This window comes from Coptis chinensis, chromosome 2, assembly GCF_015680905.1.
Source record: "Coptis chinensis isolate HL-2020 chromosome 2, ASM1568090v1, whole genome shotgun sequence".
NCBI lineage: Eukaryota > Viridiplantae > Streptophyta > Magnoliopsida > Ranunculales > Ranunculaceae > Coptis > Coptis chinensis.
The window spans coordinates 43,966,834-43,989,829 of NC_141457.1; the positions used below are offsets into that span (position 1 = coordinate 43,966,834).

The window sequence follows — 22,996 nt, forward strand, 5'->3', positions numbered from 1 at the left end:
AGTGAATTAACCTCAAAGAATAATTAACGGAAAATCGAAAACTTGGTGCAATTGCATTGAACTAACATCAAAGAATAATTAATGGGAAATCGGAAACTAGATGCAATAACTATATTGAACTAACATCAATGAATAATTAACAGAAAATCGGAAACTTGATGTAAATGCATTGAACTAACCTCGAAACATAGTTGTATTATTTGTAGAAGGAATATAATGTCTTGACAAGTATAGGTTTGCATTTTAAATAGTATTTATCATAATTCTTTTTATTATGATTGAGAGTGTCTTGCTATTCAAGTTGTTTCAATATCATCTTCGCCACATTAAACGCGCATTCTTATCAAACTTCAATTATTAAAAAAAATTGATAGGTTTTATCAAGGTTTGGTATTTTCTTTTTATTAAGAGTGGTGCAAGAAATTTGAATGAGTGATTAATATAATTTTCATATATATCTCATAGCTCTGCATAATTGCTAATATTTTTTAAAATAATTTAATATAACGGCACCCGTTTGTAGAACGGGTTCGAAAACTAGTGAGATGTTTAAGAATTCAGTAGCTAACAACACTAGAATTGAAAATAGCGTCTAGTGTTCAAGCGCTAAATTGGCATCATCAACACCTATATTACCACCAAAATCATCCCTGGTTTGGTTCAAAAGAAACGATCCAAGCAAAGTTCTAGTTATCCGGAATCGCAACAAAAAACAAGCAAAAACACATGGATTTTCGGCTCCACCCACCAGAACGCGTGATATCATTAGTCATCACCGTGTAAGCGATTGAATTGTAATCTAGATTTTATTCTCCTCAATTTTATTCTTAAAATAGACAGTCAATCTGATCCCCAGATAAAATAAGAAGGAAAAAAATATGATTACAGAAGATGCATCAATAAACAACTACAACAAGCCCTCCTTTCCCTGCTCTCTTTTGGTTGGTACAGCTACAGCTGGATGTCAAATCTCTTCAGCAGAATGTTTCTCAGAATACTTTTACTGGAGTAAAAGAGATGAAAGTCTGTCACATTTGACTACTGCCACTACCATGGCATAAAAAGGAAGCTAGTTTTCATAAAGAAGAAGGTCCTACCCTTGCAACTGGCCTGCAACAAAAAAATAATCAACTTATAAACTGAATGCCTATCATAGATTTCCAAAGAAAAAAAAAAAATAGGGTTGGAATTCGTATGACATACTATTAACCACAACAGAGTTTGACTTAAAAATATCAATGATTCCATATCATATATTACAGGTCTCTGTATCCTAATCTAATATGGTCGTGGAATTGGGAGTTTTGAAATAAATCAAATTGGTGCACCATACAATTATACAACCTCTAAAAGATTTCTTACTAGAGTATAAGGTTGGGAAATAGCATAATCAATAATTCAATATCATCTAGGGAGAATACAGAATTCATTTTCCCATCTTGATAATTGAACTCATAAGTTTAGTCGAAGGTGGATTTGAACATGTAATTAAATTAATTATTTTACACAAACTTGAACTTATCATAATATTAAGCAACTGAATCTTACCAACTGGTGGAGTCTTACATGAGCTCTAATACAAGGGATGATGCCCCTCCTCCTCCATTGCAAATACCACCAACTCCATATTTCCCATTTCTCTGTCTAAGCACCTGTTGTACCATAATTAATATGAAAACTCATTGTCAAACATAACAGGGACAGATATCAGCATGCTTAGATGAACTAAACACAAAATCAAGTTCAAAACTGACAAGTATTTCAAGAATTCTTCTAACATAGACAAAAGACTCAAATAGTCCATCTAAGTAACATAATTACAAGCATGAAGGAGAAACATAATCAAGATTTTACCCCTATCAATGTAACCAATATGCGAGCTCCACTGCAACCTAGTGGGTGTCCCAAAGATACAGCTCCACCATGTACATTGATTTTATCCTGCATGCACATGATGTACAAGCTAAATGGAAAGTAGCTGAAACAACTGAAGCAAAACAATAGGAACAAGAAAAAAGTGAAAAAAACTGTGCATCATTAAAAAAGAGCCACTCTTGGGGAAGACAATAGGACTTACAGGGTTAATCCCAAGCAATTTCTGATTTGCAAGGGCCACAACCTGCAAAGAAGATTTGCAGCAATATTAGATTGCTAGACAGACTCGTAAATGAAGAAATAATTTCCTATACATAATGAATCGTGAATCTTACTGAAAAGGCTTCGTTTATTTCATAGTAATCTATTTGAGAAGCCTCCAAGCCAGCATTTGAAATAGCTTTAGGTATAGCAAGGGCCGGAGCCGTCGTGAACAACTCAGGTGCCTACACAACCATCACATGTCAGCACCAAGATTATGGGGCCTTGACAAACAAGGTAATATAAGAAAGAAAAAAAGGAAGACTGTAAAGTAAAGCTCCTGATTTAAAATAAAAAATTGGTTGCCCTCATTTTAGAGCTCACACAGATTAGCCCACAAAAACAATATTGTCTAACTGAAATCAAGACCTAGACGTAAAAATTAAAATGATTATGCCATATATACCTGAGCAGCATCAGCATACCCTTTGATCTTGGCAATAACTTGCAATCCAAGTTCAAGTGCCTTCGCTCCACTCACTAACACCAATGCAGTAGCACCATCACTGTTCAAGAGAGGATATTTAGCAAAAAGCTCTCCATCATGCATTCTTAAGATATCAAATTGCTCATTGACATCTCAACCTCAATGTTATGCAACCAGATAAACTTAAAGTTGAAAGACTGGATGTATAAGTTATCCTTATGAGGAACGTCAAATTCAACATAACACCACAAGAACATCCAAAGTCATCAACAACTATTTTATGATGGTATGTTTGTCATTTCTAATAACTTCATTGATTTGGAATTGTAAAAACCTTTTAATTGGGGCCTAATGTACTAAGGACACATAAATAACTGCATCTGACGGACATAGGAGAAACGCCAACGCAAAACTTAAATACCGACATTTAGCAACCTATTTGATCAGTTGATCACGTACTTTAAAGCCGAGTTTTCTTCTTCTACTTTCAGGTTCTCAAGTTGTCTCTCTGAAAATTTTGTTTTGGAAGACTTTTATTTTGGTCAATCAGTAACTATTGTATTAATGAAAAAAAGTGGGGTTACAAAAAGCAAACAAAGGAATATCGAAAAGAAATAATTTCGGTAACCTATACTTTTGCCACAAAATTTTGGTAAACAATGTGTTTGTGTTGTGTAGGTGGGTCACTTTCTTGGCAATTGATGTGTTTTAGTTTCACATACATTTGAAACATGGATATTCCAAGTCCTCCTTATATCTAAAGAAGTGCTCGTGCATAACAAGTTGGGTAATCGTACACTTCAGAACAACAAACTTCATTAACCCAATAACAGAGACACATAGTTCATATGATGAAACGCGAAGGAATGTTCAACTTGTTGACAGATGTATGAAAATATCAATGTTTCGCTATCAGATTGTAAATGCTTATTAATCAGTAAGGCATGCAAGATAAAATATGCATGAAGAAATATATTAAGTAGAAAAGATATTGTACCTAATACTAGATGCATTCCCAGCAGTAACAGAACCTCCATTTTCTTTGAAACTTGGCCGGAGCTTTCTTAGTTTTGCAGGATCAAACTGAGAAGACACAGCAATTCAAAATTTTAAAAGCAGTAACAAGCATGATCAACAAATAAAAAGTAGAATTACACGGACGAACTCCAGTTTCCATTTATGGATTATGTCACAAATGCAAGAACAAATACAGAAAAAAGGTTCATGCGAGAAATGCTCAAGGCCAACAGAGTTTAGATATAACATGCCTTATTTACTTTGTAAACATAAGCATATGCAAGAACACGAGTTCAGTTTTGCTATGAGAAACTGCTAATAGGAATCAATGAAGAATAGCATAAACCTTTTACATGTTCTAGAAGACATCAAAGATATGAACCTAAAGTTCGTATGAGATGTCATGCAACTCAAAGGGCGATATTGAACTTCTCAAATATGACAACAGATTTACATATATTTTAGAATTTTACTGTTCCCTGCTACAAGTAAGGTGCCAAAAGAAAGCAATGATGAAACACATAGCTAACTCATAAGAAGAAAATACTCTATAGAAAAAGTAGATGAATAGGTAAATTGATTCCTTTTACCTTACTTAGGCCTTCATCCTTATCAACAAATGTCGAAGGTTTTCCCCTCCCCCCAGGAATTTCAACCTAAATTGTCAGAAAAGCTGATAAGTAATAGCAGTTTCATACAAATGGTAAAATCTGTTACCATCAAAAATAGTAATTGAAGTCTTACTGGAGCTATCTCCCATGCAAAGGAACCACCATTTTGAGCAGCAATACCACGCTCAAAGCTCTGAATAGCATAATCATCCTGTATGACTCACATACACGTATGCAAGTCAGGAAAAAAAAAAAAAAAAAAAAAAGGTCTACACCGACCAAACAGAAATTACAAAATGAAGACCTCAGTTCAAAAAACTCGTCCGACAGTTTAAAATGTGAGAAGAAAAACAATGTCTTGTATTTGAGTGTTCATGTGAAGCTCGAGTCCAATCTATTTAATGTTTTATACTAGAAGAACCCATGCTTAAGACACTCACTATCAATATAGCCCTTTTCATATTATGCAATCTTGGTAATGTGAAACTTCTATAGTCAATAAGAAAATTACATGTACGAAAAAATCAAAATAACTTATTTTACACATCTTGATGTCACAGTTTTTTCAATGCATTGACTTTAAAAACTGTGTTATTGTATTGTTTAAACATCTAGAGGTTCTCTGAAAATCACTAATATTTCAGACCATACAAACTTGAAAAGGTTGAAAGACATCATTTACACAATACATAATCTTATTGGTTCAAGATACGAATCAAGAACAATCTTATGGATGATATTTTACTCAATATATCAAGTCCTAAAGTTACATACCATAAACTTTCCATACTCAAGGATAATTATTTTGATATAATAACCAAAAATAAAATGGCAAAGGGCATTTGGAGAATGTTTAAACAATACCTGTTCTTCCCTTGTAACTGTATGCATATCTGCGCAAAGTTCTGCACACACTCCCATTCCATAATCATTATACACATCCCACAGTCCATCTTTAAGCATCCCGTCAACAATAGTATCATGGCCGAAGCGAGATCCCTTCCTGTTTATGAAAATGATAAAGAATCAAGAAAGTTTGAAAATCATACTGGCATATTGCATACTAAATGGTTAACTAACCCAGACGAACTGATTATGCATTTAAAAACTTTTAGAGGGTATGAGATCTGGAAAAACTTATTAAGGCGTACGGAACTCATATCCAGTGGTCAAGACTATACTTGAGCCTGGATTTAACAACATGACGAAGTTCCATTCGACAAACTGTTAGGACATCTAAGCACTCCAGCTCCTCTGTCGCTACAACTATGCTTTCTAGATGTCAATGATTTTTCCAGTAAAATATCCTATTTACTTTTCATTTATGTCCAACAAATTCCAAAGAATCGTATACTTGTGTCTCTCATATAAATAATAACCAAAGGCTGAAAGGCATATATAGCTGAGAAGTAAACAACTCACTAATCAGAAAAAAAAAAAAAAGACTGACCTTGCTTCAGCCAGATATTTTGGTGCATTAGACATGCTTTCCATGCCACCAGCCACAACAACGTCATTCACACCCAACTGGATACTTTGTGCAGCAAACATCGTTGCTGCCACCACAGAAGTAAGAAAACATGATCATACTTGCTTCAGAAAAAATTAAGATACCAAGGTTAATAAAATTCAAACCTTTCATTCCCGACGCACAAACTTTGTTAATGGTAGTACAAACAACGGAATTAGGTAACCCGGCACCTAACGCAGCCTGTCTGGCAGGAGCTTGCCCAAGATTAGCACTCAAAACATTTCCAAAGAAAACTTCTTGAACAAGTGATGGATCAATATTAGCCCTTTTCAATGCACCTATTAAAATAGTAATAATCAAAACAACAACATATATTATTAAAAAAATTTGATAAAAATAGATTTTTATGGAACTTACATTGAATTGCTATAGAACCAAGCTTGGTAGCTGATAATGATGAAAGGGTACCAAGAAATCCACCCATTGGTGTACGTGCAACGCCAACAATGTATACATCTATCACCCCAAAATAAAATAAATTAACTATATTGGATCACAAATCACAATTTAATCTTGGCATAGACTTACCGCGAGGGTTAATCGAATCTGAAGAAGCCATTGAGAAATGATTATTAGATCTGCACATAGGTAAAGGTTTAAAAAAAAATGAGTTAGAAAAAAAATAAAATCCTTAGATATATCTTATACCTATACACTCTTGGCTCTATTTTTTGGAGCCTTTATAGAGACTCCAACTTTTATAAAACACTTTGCCTGATTATAGGGAAATAGAAGAGAAAATTGGAAGTTTACGTATACTCAAAAAAAACCCAAACATTATTACCGAAAAAAAAGGAGATCATAGATATATATTATACCTATACCCTCTTGGCTCTATTTTTTGGAGCCTTCATAGAGACTCCAACTTTTGTAAAACACTTTGCCTAATTACCGGAAGATAGGAGAGAAAATTGAAAGTTTACATATACTCCCAAAAAACACCAAACATTATTACCGGAAAAAAAAAAAATGAGATATATATTATAGCTATATCCTCTTGGCTCTATTTTTTGGAGTTTTCATAGACTCTAACTTTTGTAAAACACTTTGTCTAATTACGGGAAAATAGGTGAGAAAATTGAAAGTTTACGTATGCTTCCAAAAAAACCAAACTTATTATTGAAAAAAAAAGGACACAAATATTGGAAAAACGCTATCACATGTTTTTTCTCACGTTTTTTCTTTTCCTCCATTCTAAGCACTCGAATGTAATTAAGAAAATAAAATTATTGTGTTAACCCATTTCATACCCTTTAATCTTACATGTCTCCACTCCTCTGTTTCATCTCGAAGAGGAGAAATACTCACCATTTTCTCATCAGTTGAACCCACCCCGGGGGATCAAGCTATGTCGTAGTTCTCTCTCCTGTCTCCTCGTTTCCTCCTTTCTCCCTTCTTTTTTCTTTCTCACTCTTAGCCACCTCCTCCTTTTAGGTCAAAGTCCTTGGACCTCATGATCTTGGGCCCATCCATTGGGCCCAACACCATACAAGGTCCACTTCTCTCTCCCATTCTCTCTCCTTTCCTTTTTTCTTTAAGTGTTGTACTCTTGGGCTCCTTCTACATGTGATCTCAGTGGTCATGAATATAGCTATCACAAATGCCCCCTCTCGGGTCCGTCGATGAAGACAGTGGACTCGAGAAAACCTCGACCTGTAACGCCCCAAAACAAACAAATATACCTAAGATACGTGACTTTTTTGGAAAAATTTCGGCAAAACCTCCTCTGTGCTTTCAACATTTCATAAACATAATAACCTATCATAACCTGAACATTTAATAAGAATACCTCCAAACCAAATGTAAAACCTCATGCTTTAGTCGTAAACCCAACTACTAAAAGATATATTGATTTGTAGAACCAACTACTTAACCATCTCGACCAATGCCAGTTAAGTCAAAAGAACCAATCCTCGAATAAGAAGAAAAGTATAAATATACAAACATTCCAAAAACCCTAATATACGACTTATACAATGCAACTAATATATATCTCCACATTACCAGAACAACCTCAACAAAACCATCTAACCCTACATATTCCAAATACACCCAATGCCAGATCACTTGAGTAACAAACTGATATTGACTAACCAAACTAAACAAATAAAGATATCTCTAATCTGGCAACCAGGTAGATGCAAATATGACTAGAAATAATGACACACATAGCAATAAATATTCAAGTTATAGTAAAACTTACTCTCATTGCAATTATCGCATCTGCCTATTTGTAAACAAATGACATACGTAAAGATCTAATATTAAACATATCACACATATCAAACTAAGCACGCTCTAACATATATATATAATTACGAAATAAAACAACAATCAAACATCATAAACAAAAAATTCTACTGGTTGGGTACCAATCTAAGGAAGCCGCCCAGCATAGCCGCTTCCCTTTCATGGATCAAACCATACACAGTTCTTCCATCTCACACTAATACACAAGGATACCAAACTCAAAGAATACTAGGTCCCATGCGTATTAAATCGCCAAGAATAAAATTTAACAATAGTCATGCACACACTAAAACCTTAGCTATAAAAGCCATAAACAATGAGCTACACTCCTGTACATACCATACGCCCATACCATTAGAATATGAAATAGGATGATTAATACAACTAAATAAACAAACAATCACCTATACAGCCACCACTCGACTCAAACATTTGGTCGTACCAAACAAATTGATTTTTAGTGATTAGCTACATGCATTTTAAAGCCAGATAGCGCGAAGCATATCCGCGAAAGACTCATCCCCGCACAGTCTTTGGCAGTTTGGGGCAACTCAATTTGCTCCGAAGTTAATTCCGCGAAGGGCTCAATCTCCCGTTGTCTTTGCGTTGGGGGCAGCTCAGTCCCCCCCGACTGTCTTTGTGGTTGGGGCCAGCTCAGTTTGCCCCCAAGTTGAATTCGGGCCTCAACGTCCGCGAAGGGCTCATCCCCCTCCACTGTCTTTCTGGTTAGAGATAGCTCAATTTGCCTCCAAGTTGATTCCACGAAGGGCTCATCCCACCCCCCCTGTCTCTGTGTTGGTAGTAGCTCAGTTTGCAACCAAATTGAATTCGGACCTCATTGTCCGCGAAGGGCTCATCCCCCCGCTGTCTCTGCACTGGGGCCAGCTCAGTTTGCCCCTAAGTTGAATTCGGACCTCATCGTCCGTGAAGGGCTCATCCCCTGCTGTCTCTATGTTGGTGGCAACTCAGTTTGCCACCAAGTTGAATTCGGACCTCATCGTCTGCGAATGGCTCATCCCCTGTTGTCTCTGCGTTGGGGGCAGCTCAATTTGCCCTCAAGTTGAATTCGGACCTCATCATCCGCGGCGGCTCATCCCCTCATCTGCCTCTGTTGGGGGCGGCTCGGTTTACCACCAAGTTGAATTCGACCTCATCGTCCACGAAGGGCTCATCCCCCCACTGTCTCTGTGTTGGGGGCAGCTCAGTTTGCCCCTAAGTTGAATTCGGACCTCATCGTCCTCATCGTCCCCGAAGGGCTCATCCCCCCGATGTCTCTGTGTTGGTGGCAGCTCAGTTTGTCACCAAGTTGAATTCGGACCTCATCGTCCATGGCGGCTCATCCCCCCGTCTCTCGTTAGAGGCGCCTCATTTGCCCCAAGTTGAATTTGGATCTCATCGTCTGCGAAGGGCTCATTCCCCCGCTATCTCTGTGTTGGTGGCAACTCAATTTGCCACCAAATTGAATTCAGACCTCATCGTCTGCGAAGGGCTCATCCCCCCATTGTCTCTGTGTTGGGGACAGCTCAGTTTGCCCCCAAATTGAATTCGGACCTCATCGTCCGTGAATGGCTCATCCCCTTCGCTGTCTTTGTGTTGGGGGCAGCTCAGTTTGCCCCCAAGTTGATTCCACGAAGGGCTCATCCCCCCGCGGTCATTGGCAGTTGGGGGCAACTCAATTTGCTCCCAAGTTGATTTCGTGAAGGGCTCATGCCCCCCGCGGTCTTTGCGTGCTAGAACAACGTTGTGGCATTATCTTCTGAAATACAATACTGGAAATTTGCCACTTGAAAATTCATCTAGCACTACTACCACAAATGTTAGAAAGGCATGACAAGAAAATGTGTTAAGGGACTAATATAGTTTGAATGCTAGAGGCACATGGTATCATCTTAGGTAATGTGTTAAGCAAATGAAATCATGATACTCAAGCTTGACATGCTCTTAGGATATTGAAAAGGGTTAGTGCCCATACCTTGTCCCAAAAGCGGAAGTGCTAATCTCGAAAGGGACGCAAGATTCACCTTGTATCGATGAAACAAACATTAAATTATAAAGTTCTTCTTACGCCGGCACCGAAAGGCCAATTGGTGGCTCGTAGCCGCGGATCTTCGGATGGAACTATTGACAGCTGTGGTGTTACATTCTGTTTGATAGTGCAAAGCATATCCAATTGCCCCAAGTTCTATCTTTACATGTGGGTCTGCGGATGGCTCCTCCCATCCACCCTCATTCGTATATGCAAGCTCAGCTAAACCTTGTACTAAGTTCTCTTTATTTGGAAAATACCACTGACACTGAATAATCGGCACCACAGAGAACAATCTTTAATTAAACATATTTGAACACCATTAATATACTAACCTTAAACTTACTCTTGTCCGATGATTGGACTCAATAGACAAGGCCTGCTTGTGCTTCCTATTCGGTTATGGTGATAGAATAAAAGTAAATACCCTGTTTCTCAATCTTCTTAGAACAAGATTGTCCGCGCTAAAGTGGATGAACATAATAGGGTTATATACTAAAAGCATTACTTTTGTATTAACTCTAATTCTTTATATTTTGAATGAGAATCATATGGGCAAATGTTATGCATATTATATATGTTATTAGTTATATGCATATGTCTAATACTTTATGTTGTAGATGATATGGTGTGAAGATCATATCATCAGTACCTTATAAAGTATAAGTAATTATTCACAACCCAGATGGATTTGAACAAACCATTGGTACGGTTGTAGTATAATCTGGTATTAATCTATCTTGACTATAGGATTACACTAGTACACTTTGTATGTATTAAACAAGACCAAGTGAGGTTGTTTCTCTTTATACTTACTATATAAGAGAACAAACGCCTCTGTTATTATGGATGTTTGTCCTCTTAATCCGGATATAATAACGCACTTACGCAAATCGTATATTGCTTTAAATCATCAATGAGTGAGATTCATTTGTGAATCAACAAACTCGATGGATTGAGTAATGACATTGTATGTAAGGTGTGCTGTTGATTATAGAAGAAATCCGTGTCCCGCAAGAAGTCGGGCTGATGATGTCCCTTTGAGGAGCTCATAAGGATTGTCATGTAAATCCTGCAGGTAGATTTGATCCGACATGACAATGAGATTGAGTGGTACTATTCAAGGACATAAAAAGTTGATTGATGTTGTTGTCAGTAACTTGACTTAATCAACGGACATTCGATATCTTAAACACGGAGAGATCAACGAGCATATAATATGGAGCCCATAAACACTGACACGTAATTTGGGATTAGGACGGTAGTACAACAATGACCTTTAGTGGAATAAGTCATTTGTTGACGGACTTGGGCCGTGTGTTCTAGGCGAACATGGGAAGCCCAAGCCCGTCAGGAGGCCTAACCCTAATTTCTCCTCATGGTCCCTGTTGTAGCCTATAAATAGAAACCTTTCTTCTTGGCCGAAATTCACTATTCTCTGGATTGAAAAGAGAGGCAAGAAAAGATAGATCTAAAATCGGTTCTAGCTTTTGTGAGAAAGAAGGGAATTGGTAGATCGTTGCCCACATAACGTCCAATCTATTGAAAGGAATACAACAGAAGATCAAGAGGTTGATTCGGATTTCATAGCTATTGGATTCTCAGAGTTATCTCAATCGGATTTACAGGTATGTTTTCCAATCCAAAATCGTGAGAACCATTAATTCCGCTGCGCGTGGTTTTCACAGTTTGTAGAAATATTCATTCTAAAATAATAGTTCCTACAGAACAATCACCGTAGCATTCAGTGATTCCTCCAACACCAATCACTAGAAGAGTTAAGACTAGAAAATTCTAACATTTGAGACTGATAAATAACATAGACCTTGAGCACACTTGTAAGTTAACTAATTCAAAGATATACAAGATTAATAACTTGAAAACAACCTCAAGTATCCTAAACAAGGCAAACTGTCCTACTCCACACTATCCACACCCAAAAAGTAATAAATGTGACTATAGCTAAATAACCTTGCCATTATTGACAAAGGTGCTGCATACCTGACGATATAATGGAGGAATGTAGTAAATTACCATAAGAAATTCCTAACCTGGCTATCAAATGCGAAGAAGGATACTGCTTGTTTATATGAGTACAAAGTCCTAAGCTGCAGTGATAAAGTATCAATTGCTGCCTGACCTTTCGCTTCTTGTTGCATTCCCAGAGTTGTTTTTCTCTTTCGCGTCATCTATCAATCACCTACAATGAAACTCTGAAGAGCACCTTACAACCTTCAAGCAAGGATTCCTGCATCAAACACACAACACCAGGACAGTGAAATGTAAGGCCGATATTCTCAAATCTCATTTCAATGAAAGCAACTTCATTTTCTATCTCCATCTCTTCTACGTATCCATGCTGCAGTACAACATCTGTGTCATATACTACTAAAGATGTTACCCTTTCAATTCTGTCATTTCCGTTTCTCTGTCGACGACGGTATACCGTGCCGCTGCAACTTCAATCCAGGCTCCATTTCGCTACCCCTACCACCTCATTATGTAGATTCGCTGAGACCACTTAAACAGTATCTTGTGCCATTGTTAAGAAAATAATTTGATTCAACAACAAAAGTAACAACCGTTCTCAATCAACCCCAAACAGATACCACTTCTTCTTCACAAAAAATACAACTCTAAGTGAGGTTATAAGGATTTATTTTTCCCATGTTATGATAGAGAAGAAGAAACAATAACTTACAGTTAGGAAAGCAAGTGCTTTTCATCTTCTTCGTATTTTGCTGGAACTATTTTCTGGTAGTGAAGTGTTTCGAGGAGAGGAAGAACAAAAGATGGAAAGGGCAATCTGTTTCGGTGTTACTGAAGTTTGAGGAATGGGATCATCAGCGGAATAGGAAAAATAGATCTCTTTGTAGCTGGTCATCAACAGGTCATATAGTGTTCCACCTAGTCTCTCTTTTCGTTCGTCTTAGAATGTGAAGGAAAGATCATAATCGACAGGCGGCGTCATTGTGTTAACCCATTTCATACCCTTTAATCTTACATGTCTCCACTCCTCTGTTTCATCTCGAAAAGGAGAAATACTCACCATTTTCTCATCAGTAGAACCCATCTGGGTTGCCTACGTACGCCTGGGGGATCAAGATGTGCCGTAGTTCTCTCTCCTGTCTCCTCGCTTCCTCCTTTCTCCCTTCTTTTTTCTTTCTCACTCTTAGCCACCTCCTCCTTTTAGGTCAAAGTCCTTGGACCTCATGATCTTGGGCCCAATATCATACAAGGTCCACTTCTCTCTCCCATTCTCTCTCCTTTCTTTTTTTCTTTAAGTGTTGTACTCTTGGGCTCCTTCTACATGAGATCTCAGTGGTCATGAATATGGCTATCACAATTATACCTACATATTCAAATGTAACTCAAGCAAGGCATCTATAAGTGGTTGTAAGTACACGTCTATTTCATCCCCCAGTTGCTTATCCCCTGGTATTAATAATGCCAACATCATGTATTCCTTTTTCATGCATAACCACGGTGGTAAGTTGTATATCCCTAGCATTACTGGCCAAATACTATACTTAGAACTTAGACCACGGTAAGGATTCATTCCATCAGTAGCCAAAGCAAGTCTAAGATTTCGGGGATCATTTGAGAAAGAAGGCCACTTTTTATTGATTTTGTCCCACGCAAAGGAATCCACCGGATGGCGCATGTAGCCATCTTTACTTTTATTATTAAAATGCTACCTCAAAAGTTCAGCCTTCTCAACTGACCCAAACATCCTCTTAAACCTTGGAATTATAGGAAAGTACCTCAACACCTTTTCCGGAACTTTCTTATAAACCTTATCAGTCCTGTCATCTACTTTCCATCGAGAAGAACCACATTTTGGACATGTACTTGCAAGCTCTAGATCACCCCTGAAAAGAACACAATCATTCACACAAGCATGGATTTTCCTCTCCTCTAAATCAAACTCCTTTAGTAGAATTTTCACCGAATATAGAGAATCTGGTAGTGTATGGTTATTTGGAAGCATTTCACACAATATGTCCAATAGCCTATTAAAACTCTTGTTAGACCAGCCATTGATAGCTTTAAGTTTGTATAAAATCACTGTTGCTGATAATCTCGTGTACGTTGTACAACCAAGATATAAAGGTGATTCAACATTTTCCATGTAATTTGTAAACTCGTCATTGGTTCGATCATCATCAATTACTGATTTCCTCTCATTCTCCATATAAGCAGTCTACACAAGTTATATGTTTCTGACATTTCAAAATTTGGTATGACTTTATTTGGTTTCTCCCCATGACAGACGAAAGTATCATATGTCATATCCATCCCTTTAATTATCAGGTGATCCCATACAGTTTCACAACTCTAACGCCTCAGGTTCTTACACTGTTTGCAAGGGCATAATATATTATCTAGGTCCTCTCCAGTTTTCAAAGCATTCCCCCTAGCAAACAATATAAACTCTCGAACCCCAGCTTTATACAAGTAACAAACAGGAATCAACAACCTAACTACTTAAGAAGTGAGAAGGTACTGACGCAAGGTGTTGTTTTACCTGTCATATGACATCCACTCTTTGTCCATCTTCTCATGTCACTCTCTCTCTCTCTCTATTCAATTTTCAAAGTCAAACAAACAAAAGTTCGAAGTCCAAACAACTAACAATTCTACCAATGTCAATGAATCCATGCAATACTAAGCATATAGTTAAACTGTTTCAAACATACTCTCACTACTCTTGTTTGAACTAGCAATATTAGTATCAAAATAACCAAATGAAATCAATAATGAAATAAACTAGAAATTGAAATAACTTAAATAAAATGAGTTCAAACTCCAATAACTCAATCGAACATCAATGAAATGAAATAAATATGAAATATGTATGTTACCTACACAGCAGAAAATCAATCAGCACGAACAGCGCGAATTCTCCTCGAATTTAATGAAGAAACAGATCGATCTGCCTCGAAATTCAATTTGATCTACATAAAAACGTAAGAAATTAGTAATTATCACCATTGAAATCCCTAATTATCAATTTATTACCATTGAAATCCCAAATGATCAAATCTGAAATCCCAAATTTTCACTCGCCTCGTTTTCGCTTGGTTTTCTCTCTCCTGTTTTTTTGAGGCAAAATAGAAATGGGTTTTCTCGATTTTATGTGAGGAGCATAGAGTTATTTCTATATTTTTTGGTCCCAAGAGTTTGGAAACCCGGGGAGTGATTTGTGCTTGTGATTTCTTTCTATTTTTTTTTATTTGGTAAGAATTGAAATATTGGGCAGGTTAAGTGCGCTTCTGTTTTAATTGCGAGCAGGTAGGCTATCTTGTTGTCGGTATTGTTGCTATTTTTTGTTGTAGTGAGTACTCTTGTTTTAGCAGGAATATTATAGCCTTATAGCTCGACCACTTTCTGTAGTCTCCCTGGGGCCGGATAAAATAACAGAAGGATGCAACCTTGGAGCCTCTTTGACGACGCAATTTAAGTAGCTCATTTGATTGATATCATTTTCATCCACTGTAGACTTTGTTCCAACTACACGTCGTACCTCTTCTTGTAATTTCTTCATCACAATTGGATGATTCATAAGTTCTGCCATCGTCGATTCCACAGCAGTGTACATTGTATTCGTACCAGCAACAAACATGTCCTGCAAAAAGCAATAATAATGTAGAGTTTAGTATCAATCCTCCTCAGTTAAAGTTTTCATAGCCTTGGTATACGTTCTCAATATACAAAAATGTCATGAAGTAACGAAAAGATAGAAAAAAAAAAACCCTGAAACCGCAAGTTTCACCAAACGCAAAACTACAGTTTGTAGGGGTTCTTTATAGATCGAATTGTTGTTCAAGAAGATGCAAATTAAAGCTTATAGAGGAGTAAAGAATCCACCATGGTACATTGGTTCTGCCTTGGCTATCAATACTAGGCATTCTCAATCTGTTTTTGGATATTTCTTTTGTTCGTGGTTATAGGGAAAAAAACACACAGAGCTGCTGATTACTTACTACGCTAGTGATCAAGACTGGGCGAGTATTTTGTACCAGCATTTATGCACTATTGTAAAAGAGGACAAAGAAGGCCAAATTTACTTCAAAATCTAATGCGGGGTGGCGTATGCCTAAACCGTACTCTTAACTCTGTTAAAGACTAATACAGGACTACAGGAGGTCAAGTGTGTATATTTATGTTTCCTTTCAAGCAATTTAAAGAAAGCAGCTAGATTAATTAATAGTTTTCAAGACATAGCGATACTTCACCAGTATAATTGTTCTGAGGTTTGCCCTTGTCAGTTCAACTCGTAGTGTGGGATCCTTATGATAATTAAGCACAAGGTCCTTTCGATCATCAGGTTTTCTAGATACCAAATGGTCTTCGATCACTTCGTCTAAGAACTCATGTATTTCTTTTAAACACTGTAGAGGTACATTTTAGTCACGACCTTACAATCTCGGAGAATATGGTTTGTATAAGATGTTTAACTGAACTTAGGTCGGTGTTCTGAGCTGCCTATGTATCCAGTTCTCTAATGAACTGGAATCAAATCAGACGTAGTTCATCTTGAGTGATTAAGTTGGAGATGGAGAGAATGTCAGCCTCCTCTTGAGAATGGAGAAGACGCCTCCTTTTATAGGCATAAATCCCCCTTTTGCGCTATCTTGATGATTGCTTTTACTCCTTCCGTTACGAAGTAATGATCTATCATTAATGATGCTGTTGACTAGCTTACAGCGGTTACGTTTCCTAGGTCATTTGGATGACCTGACCTTAGGTCATATGCACGACCTGCTTGTAGTCTAGACACGTGGTCTGCCACGAGTGGTTGAGAGTGGAGGGTACTGACATAGCCCCCTTTCTTTATATCACTGTTTGTAAAATAGTGGTGTAAAGAAAGATAATAAAGGAGACCGCGTGTCTTACTTGGTTGACAATGGATATTGCTGCGAATTGAATTTTCTGTGTTTGTAGGCTGGATGTCGTTTGTTGCATAGAGCTTTGTTGGGGGTTAATGTAGTAGGTCCTACGTCGTAGTGTGTAGATCGTAGCTCGTAGATTGGATTTAACTGATAATTAGCCTTTGAGTAGTAATTACAATTGAATCAAGCTTAACCCTATCAGATGCTTTAAGTTGATTTGTGGTCCTTTTGGGGATACCGTGGATTAGATTTGATTGGTAATTAGCCTTTAAGTGGTAATTACAGTTAAATCAAGCTTAACCCTGGCGTTGGTTTTAAGTTGATTTGTACGCCTTTTAGGGGCGTTTTTGTTGATAGTTAGCATTTTGGGGGCGTCACTATGGTTGATAGCTAGCCTTTTGGGGGCGTCACTATAATCGTAGATGCCAATTTAGTTGGCTGATAGTAGGCCTTTTGGGGGCATTACTATGATTGATAGCCTTGAGTTGGCATGCTTATAGCTAGCCCCCAGTTCGTAGTAGAAACAGCCCTTTATGGGTGTTAATGTTGTTTAGCCCTAGTGTTGGAGCTTGGTTGACATGTTTAGATGGCAATAACTTGTCCCAGTTTGGAGATGGCTATGGCTAGCCCCTAGCTTGATTGGCTTGCAATAAACTGCAAGGGAGTGAGCTTCTATTTTGCAATTCGAGCGACTCACTAGTTTGTAGTATATGCGACTGTCGATGAGGAAACTGCGGTGTGGTCAGTCTGGGACGACCTAGAATATTAATGTTCGTTCAAGCTCTAGTGAACTGATGACAACTTGTGTACAAGCTGAACTGACAGTAATTGTGTTCGAGTTGAACTGATAGTTAGAATATTGGTTGCTTCTTCCAGGTTGTTGACCTACTCTGACCTGACTTGAGGATGACTTGATCTGAGGATGACCTAACCTGAGGAAGACCTGAGCTAAGGACGAGTTGATCTAAGGATGAGCTGATCTGAGGACGACCTGACTTAAGGATAACCTGAGCTGAAGATGAGTTGATCTGAGGATGAGCTGACTTGAGGACGACCTGAGCTGAGGATGACCTGAGTTGAGGATGACCTGATCTGAGGATGAGCTGACTTGAGGACGACCTGAATTGAGGATGATATGAGCTGAAGATGACCTGAGCTGAGGATGAGCTAACTTGAGGATGACATGAATTGAGGATGACATGAATTGAGGATGACTTGAGCTGAGGATAAGCTGATCTGAGGATGAGCTGACTTTAGGACGACCTAACTTGAGGATGACCTGAGCTGAGGATGAGCTGACTTGAAGACGACCTTACTTGAGGATGACCTGGAGGAGAATGACCTGAGTTGAGGATGACCTGAACTAAGGATGACCTGGCTGAGGACGACTTGGCAAAAACTTGGCGGAGGTCTTTGCATGAGATCTGGCTGAGGTTTTGATATAGCTCTGTGATAAGTTGTGCTGGTGTGCGCTTCTCCTCATTGATATAGTCCATAGATTAGCATGCTCTGAAATTTATGTTTGAGATTGGTTGAACCAACACCTTAGTTGACCTGGTAAGGAGCAACCTGTAAGTCGGATTCCCGATCCGTATTGTCACCACCCGCCGTAAAAGAACGCGTGTGACATGGTGATAGTTGCAGCCATCGGGTCGGTACTGGATCGACTGCAAGTGATCTGTAAGTATGAAGTATATCTTGTAACATAGAAGTGTGCACATATTATCCGAACTGATCTAAAGATTCAAAATTAGTATAAATGAAGAATAGTTGAATGTAGACTTATCTCTTAGAACGCTGACTTTTCGCTTGCTGCCATTGATAATCCACACCAAGTTTTGAGGTGTTCTTCCATGGTGGTTTTACCAAGTTTCATGGGCTTGAGAAAATGGTTTGAATGCTTTTTCTTAAGAAGACGAACCGGCAGACGGCGCCAATGTAGAGGCACATTTTAGTCACGACCTTATAATCTCGGAGAATAGGGTTTGTATAAGATGTGTGACGGAACTCAGGTCGGTGTTTTGAGCTGCCTACGTATCCAGTTCTCTGATGAACTGGAATCAAGTTAGACGTAGTTCATCTTGAGTGATTGAGTTGGAAATGGAGAGAATGTCAGCCTCCTCTTGAGAATGGAGAAGATGCCTCCTTTTATAGGAGTAGATCCCCCTTTTGCGCTGTCTTGATGATTGTTTTTACTCCTTCCGTTACGAAGTAATGATCTGTCATTAATGATGCTCAGCGGTTACGTTTCCTAGGTCGTTTAGACGACTTGACCTTAGGTTAGGTCGTATGCACAACCTACTTGTAGTTTGGACACATGGTTTGCCAGGAGTGGTTGAGAGTGGAGGCCCAAACACCTTTTCATCCTTGCATCAAGCCCAGTAAGAACATCAACCCATCCCAGAGAAAGGAACACATCCTTCATGCAAAACACTCCAAAAAGATCCATCACTTCATTGGCTAAATTTGCGTATTGATTCCCTCGTCTCACCCCCTCTAAATTTCTACTCAAGGATGCCCTTGAGATAATACTATTAGTAGCACCGACAATCATAGTACTAAGATTAACATTGGTTCCTATAGAGGAAGAGTACTGTTTAATCTTGTTAACCATATTGCTTGCTTCTTCTTCTCTAATAAACCTAAAGGACCGTACTCTATTAGCTCTCAAGAGATTCATAACACACATCTTTCTCGCTTGCTTCCAATAATCACCATATGGTGCAAAAGCCAAATCTTTGCCACCATATAAAAATACTTTCACTGATGTTGTCATTGGCCTATTTGAGAGTATAACCTCATGGGTCTTAATGATTTTTTTAACGATCTCCGTTTATGAAACTACTAGAGTTGGAGTACAACCCAAGTTAAGAAGTATTATGGGACCATATTTTTGCGAGAGAGCATGAAAAGATCGATGTGGTAGCATAGAAAGGCAATGAAGGTGGTCGATGATGGGAAGTTTTGGTGGAGAAAGTGGCAAATTACTTGATTTAGTAACCCAAAGGCTGGCTATTGATCCATAGTAAAAAGATTAGAGACAGAAAGAGAAGAAAAGAGAATGAAAAAGGATGGTGCAAGAATGTTTGTGGTTGGTCATCAAACCAATGTAGCACAGTTTGTGATAGACTCATTTTCGATGAATTTTCAAAGGAGGGTCACACTAACAACTTAACTAACTCGTTTGCTTTTATATACAAAACTTTGAAACACTAGTGCTGGATGGATGTGTCATATTATTTAATATATGCACAACATCATAGGTTATATCTGATGAAATCAAACATAGAAATAAATTAATACCAAATAACATACCTAGTTAAATGACTAAAGCTAAAATAATAAATAAATAACTAGCTTTCGAACCCGTCTTACAAACGGGTGTCGTTATATTAAATTATTTTGAAAAATATTTACAATTATGCAGAGTTATGAGATATAAATATCCCCATATTATTATATTCATCACTCATTTAAATTTCTTGCAACGTGAAAATCTCACTCTCAATAAAAAAGAAAGAGCCCACCCTTGATAAAACATTTCGACTTCTTTTTGTTGTTAATAAGAGAAGTTCGATTAAAGTTTTGTAAGAATGCCCAATGAGGTAGGGGTGTGCATAAAACTGGCTGAATCGACAAAACCGACCAAACCGAATTGAACTGGTCGGTTCTGGTTGGTTATATTTATGAGTCGGTTCGGTACTGTAAAACTATATTTGTCGAGACATTCCCAATACAACTGTGTTTTGAGGTTAGTTCAATGCATTTACATCTAGTTTTCAATTTCATGTTAATTATTTTTTGAGGTTGGTTCATTGTATTTGCATCCAGTTTCTGATTTCCCATTAATTATTTTTTTAGGTTGGTTCAATGCAATTGCAAATCTAGTTTTCAATTTCCCTTTAATTGTTGTTCTTTGAGGTTAGTTTAATGTGCATTTGCATATAGTTTTCAAATTCCCGTTAATTATTCTTTAAAGTTAGTTCAATGCGGTTTGCATCTAGTTTTTTATTTTTCTTTTAATTATTCTTTTTTGAAGTTAGTTTAATGCATTTACATCCGGTTTCTGACTTCCGGTTAGTTATTATTATTTAAGGTTAGTTCAGTGCATTTGCATCCAGTTACTAATTTTCCGTTAATTATTCTTCTTTGACGTTAGTTCAATATATTTGCATCCAATTTTTGATTTCCCGTTAATTATTCTTTATTGAAGTTAGTTTAATACATTTGCATCCAATTACCAATTTCCTGTGAATTATTATTCTTTAACGTTAGTTCAATACATTTGCATCCAGTTTTTTTATTTCCCGTTAATTATTTTTTTTAGATTAGTTCAATGCATTTGCATCAAGTTTTCAATTTTCCGTTAATTATTATTTCTTTAAGATTAGTTCAATGCATTTGCATCTACTTTCTGATTTCCCGTTAATTATTCTTTTATGTTAGTTCAATGCAATTTCATCCAATTTCCGATTTTATGTTAATTATTCTTTGAAGTTAGATTAATGCATTTGCATCCATTTTCTGATTTCCCGTTAATAATGTATTTGCATCCAATTTTCAATTTCTAGCTATTTATTCTTTAAGATTAGTTCAATGGATTTATATCTGGGTTCTAATTTCAATTCCCGTTAAGCCATTATTCTATGATATTAGTTCAATGCATTTGCATCAAGTTTTTGATTTCCCGTTAATTTTTTTTTTTTTTTTTTTGGGTTTATCAGTTGCAATGTTGCATCCAGTTTCCGATTTCTAACTTTGTGGGATTCTCAAAAAATACCTTGAAATAATATAATAACATGTGATAGGTAATAGCATCATACTCTAATTAATCTGTGATTCTTTTTCCATATTGTGTATGTTTTGTGATTTTAATTCGTGAAATTCTAGCATTTCCCAAGTTATAAACGTCTTAGTAGGAATCAATAATTTTTTTAGTTGATTTTACATGCAGCAGTTTCAAAATTAATTAAAACAAATATTGGTAAGAAAAACTAATGACAATAATTAGTAACACCTCTTATGTTTTCCATGTCGTATATAACATTTTTTATAGACCAAAAAAATCGACAATTTTCTATTGGGTTTAATTTACATATCACAGTATCAAAATTAATTAAAAAAATTCGAGTAAGAAAACGTAATGATAGTAATTAATAATACCTCTTATGCTTTCAGTCATTTAATTTTGTCACGTCATAATGCTATATGTAACTTTTTATAGACCCAAAAATGTGGGGGGGCAAAAAAATATTTTATATTTGAGCACACGTTGAAGAGATATTTGAATGCACAAAATAATCTTATAACATATTTTAAATTATAGTCCAAAGAAAACTAAAATTTGCTTTATTAGGTATCAATAAGTAGGTAAGCACAACTTTCTCAAAAGCAGGCTTCTTCATTTATTTCATTTGGACACAAAAGACTTGAAACTGATTATTTAAGGGTGAGGGTGATGAGAAGAACTTAGAAAGTAATAACTATTTAATTTACTTGCCGAAACATAAAGGACTATTTGATGTACAACATTAGTGTGCGCTTTCTACGATGCTCATCTTTATAGAGAATAACCATAACAACCTTGCTATGCTTTTATAACTTAGCTAAAACAAAAAAAACTACTTAAATATTTGAACTGGTGACTTTTTGCTACTGAACAAAATTTTGAGCCTAACAGGGCTTGTCTATGGCTTCACAATCGCCTTTTGTCCGTAGGTACATAGTTGTTGATTGGAGGCTTTCTCTTACAGTTTCCATTCCCAGTGTAATCCATATGCATCAAATGGTTTCCTCTAGGAGCCTTACGTATTCAGATAGTTTCATGCAATGCTTCATCGAGGCGTGAGACCCGATTTTCCCAGTTACAAGTCACCACTATGATAAATGTCGATTTTTGTGACTTGAGATTGTTCCCTGATTGAGAGATCAACCGGGTTCACTATGAAGATTTTTCTTTGTGGCTAATTTGCGATTGTTCTGTGATTAAGAAAATTGTTAGTAATGTAGATTGCCTGAATCTATTCGATCAGCAACAAAATGAGCAATAATTGCCCTGAAAACATGTACTGCAAGCACGCTAGAGAGAGAGAGAGAGAGAGA

General features: G+C 37.1%; 2 protein-coding genes across 14 annotated transcripts; both read right to left on the bottom strand.

The window, feature by feature from the left end:
* Window positions 1–787: 787 nt before the first annotated feature.
* On the bottom strand, window positions 788–15,397 carry LOC147516146 (acetyl-CoA acetyltransferase 2-like). Of its 13 annotated transcripts, none has more exons than XM_086588791.1 (17): window positions 15,069–15,397; window positions 14,864–14,956; window positions 12,050–12,246; window positions 6,251–6,300; window positions 6,080–6,178; window positions 5,827–6,000; window positions 5,642–5,747; window positions 5,056–5,194; window positions 4,325–4,402; window positions 4,171–4,236; window positions 3,561–3,646; window positions 2,543–2,642; window positions 2,211–2,321; window positions 2,078–2,119; window positions 1,855–1,941; window positions 1,567–1,652; window positions 788–1,110 (listed from the first exon to the last, which is right to left on the bottom strand). In XM_086588791.1, the coding sequence occupies exons 4-17, from the start codon at window positions 6,279–6,281 to the stop codon at window positions 1,077–1,079; spliced, it is 1,239 nt and encodes a 412-aa protein (XP_086444917.1). In that variant the 5' UTR covers window positions 6,282–6,300; window positions 12,050–12,246; window positions 14,864–14,956; window positions 15,069–15,397; the 3' UTR covers window positions 788–1,076. The 13 variants fall into 13 exon arrangements, with proteins under 13 accessions (XP_086444917.1, XP_086444916.1, XP_086444914.1 ...); XM_086588790.1 differs by having other exon boundaries at window positions 14,868–14,956; window positions 15,021–15,397; XM_086588788.1 differs by having other exon boundaries at window positions 15,021–15,397.
* Window positions 14,879–19,670, bottom strand: LOC147516147 (cytochrome P450 71A1-like). Its single transcript, XM_086593176.1, has 3 exons — window positions 19,197–19,670; window positions 15,526–15,627; window positions 14,879–14,956 (listed from the first exon to the last, which is right to left on the bottom strand). Exons 1-3 carry the CDS (start codon window positions 19,668–19,670, stop codon window positions 14,879–14,881), a joined length of 654 nt encoding a protein of 217 aa, XP_086449302.1.
* Between the last annotated feature and the right edge of the window lie 3,326 nt (window positions 19,671–22,996).

Excerpts from the sequence above, each read along its gene's own strand:
- LOC147516146 (XM_086588792.1), bottom strand. The coding sequence starts at position 6,281 with ATGGCTTCTTCAGATTCGATTAACCCTCGCG. Across the intron at positions 5,195-5,641 it reads AAATATCTGGCTGAAGCAAG|GAAGGGATCTCGCTTCGGCC; the intron begins GTCAGTCTTTTT and ends TTTCATAAACAG. Across the intron at positions 4,403-5,055 it reads CAGTTACAAGGGAAGAACAG|GATGATTATGCTATTCAGAG; the intron begins GTATTGTTTAAA and ends TGAGTCATACAG.
- LOC147516147 (XM_086593176.1), bottom strand. The coding sequence starts at position 19,670 with ATGACAACATCAGTGAAAGTATTTTTATATGGTGGCAAAGATTTGGCT. Across the intron at positions 15,628-19,196 it reads ACCATGTGTCCAAACTACAA|GACATGTTTGTTGCTGGTAC; the intron begins GTAGGTTGTGCA and ends TGCTTTTTGCAG. Across the intron at positions 14,957-15,525 it reads TGAAGAAATTACAAGAAGAG|ATCAAATTGAATTTCGAGGC; the intron begins GTACGACGTGTA and ends GTTTTTATGTAG.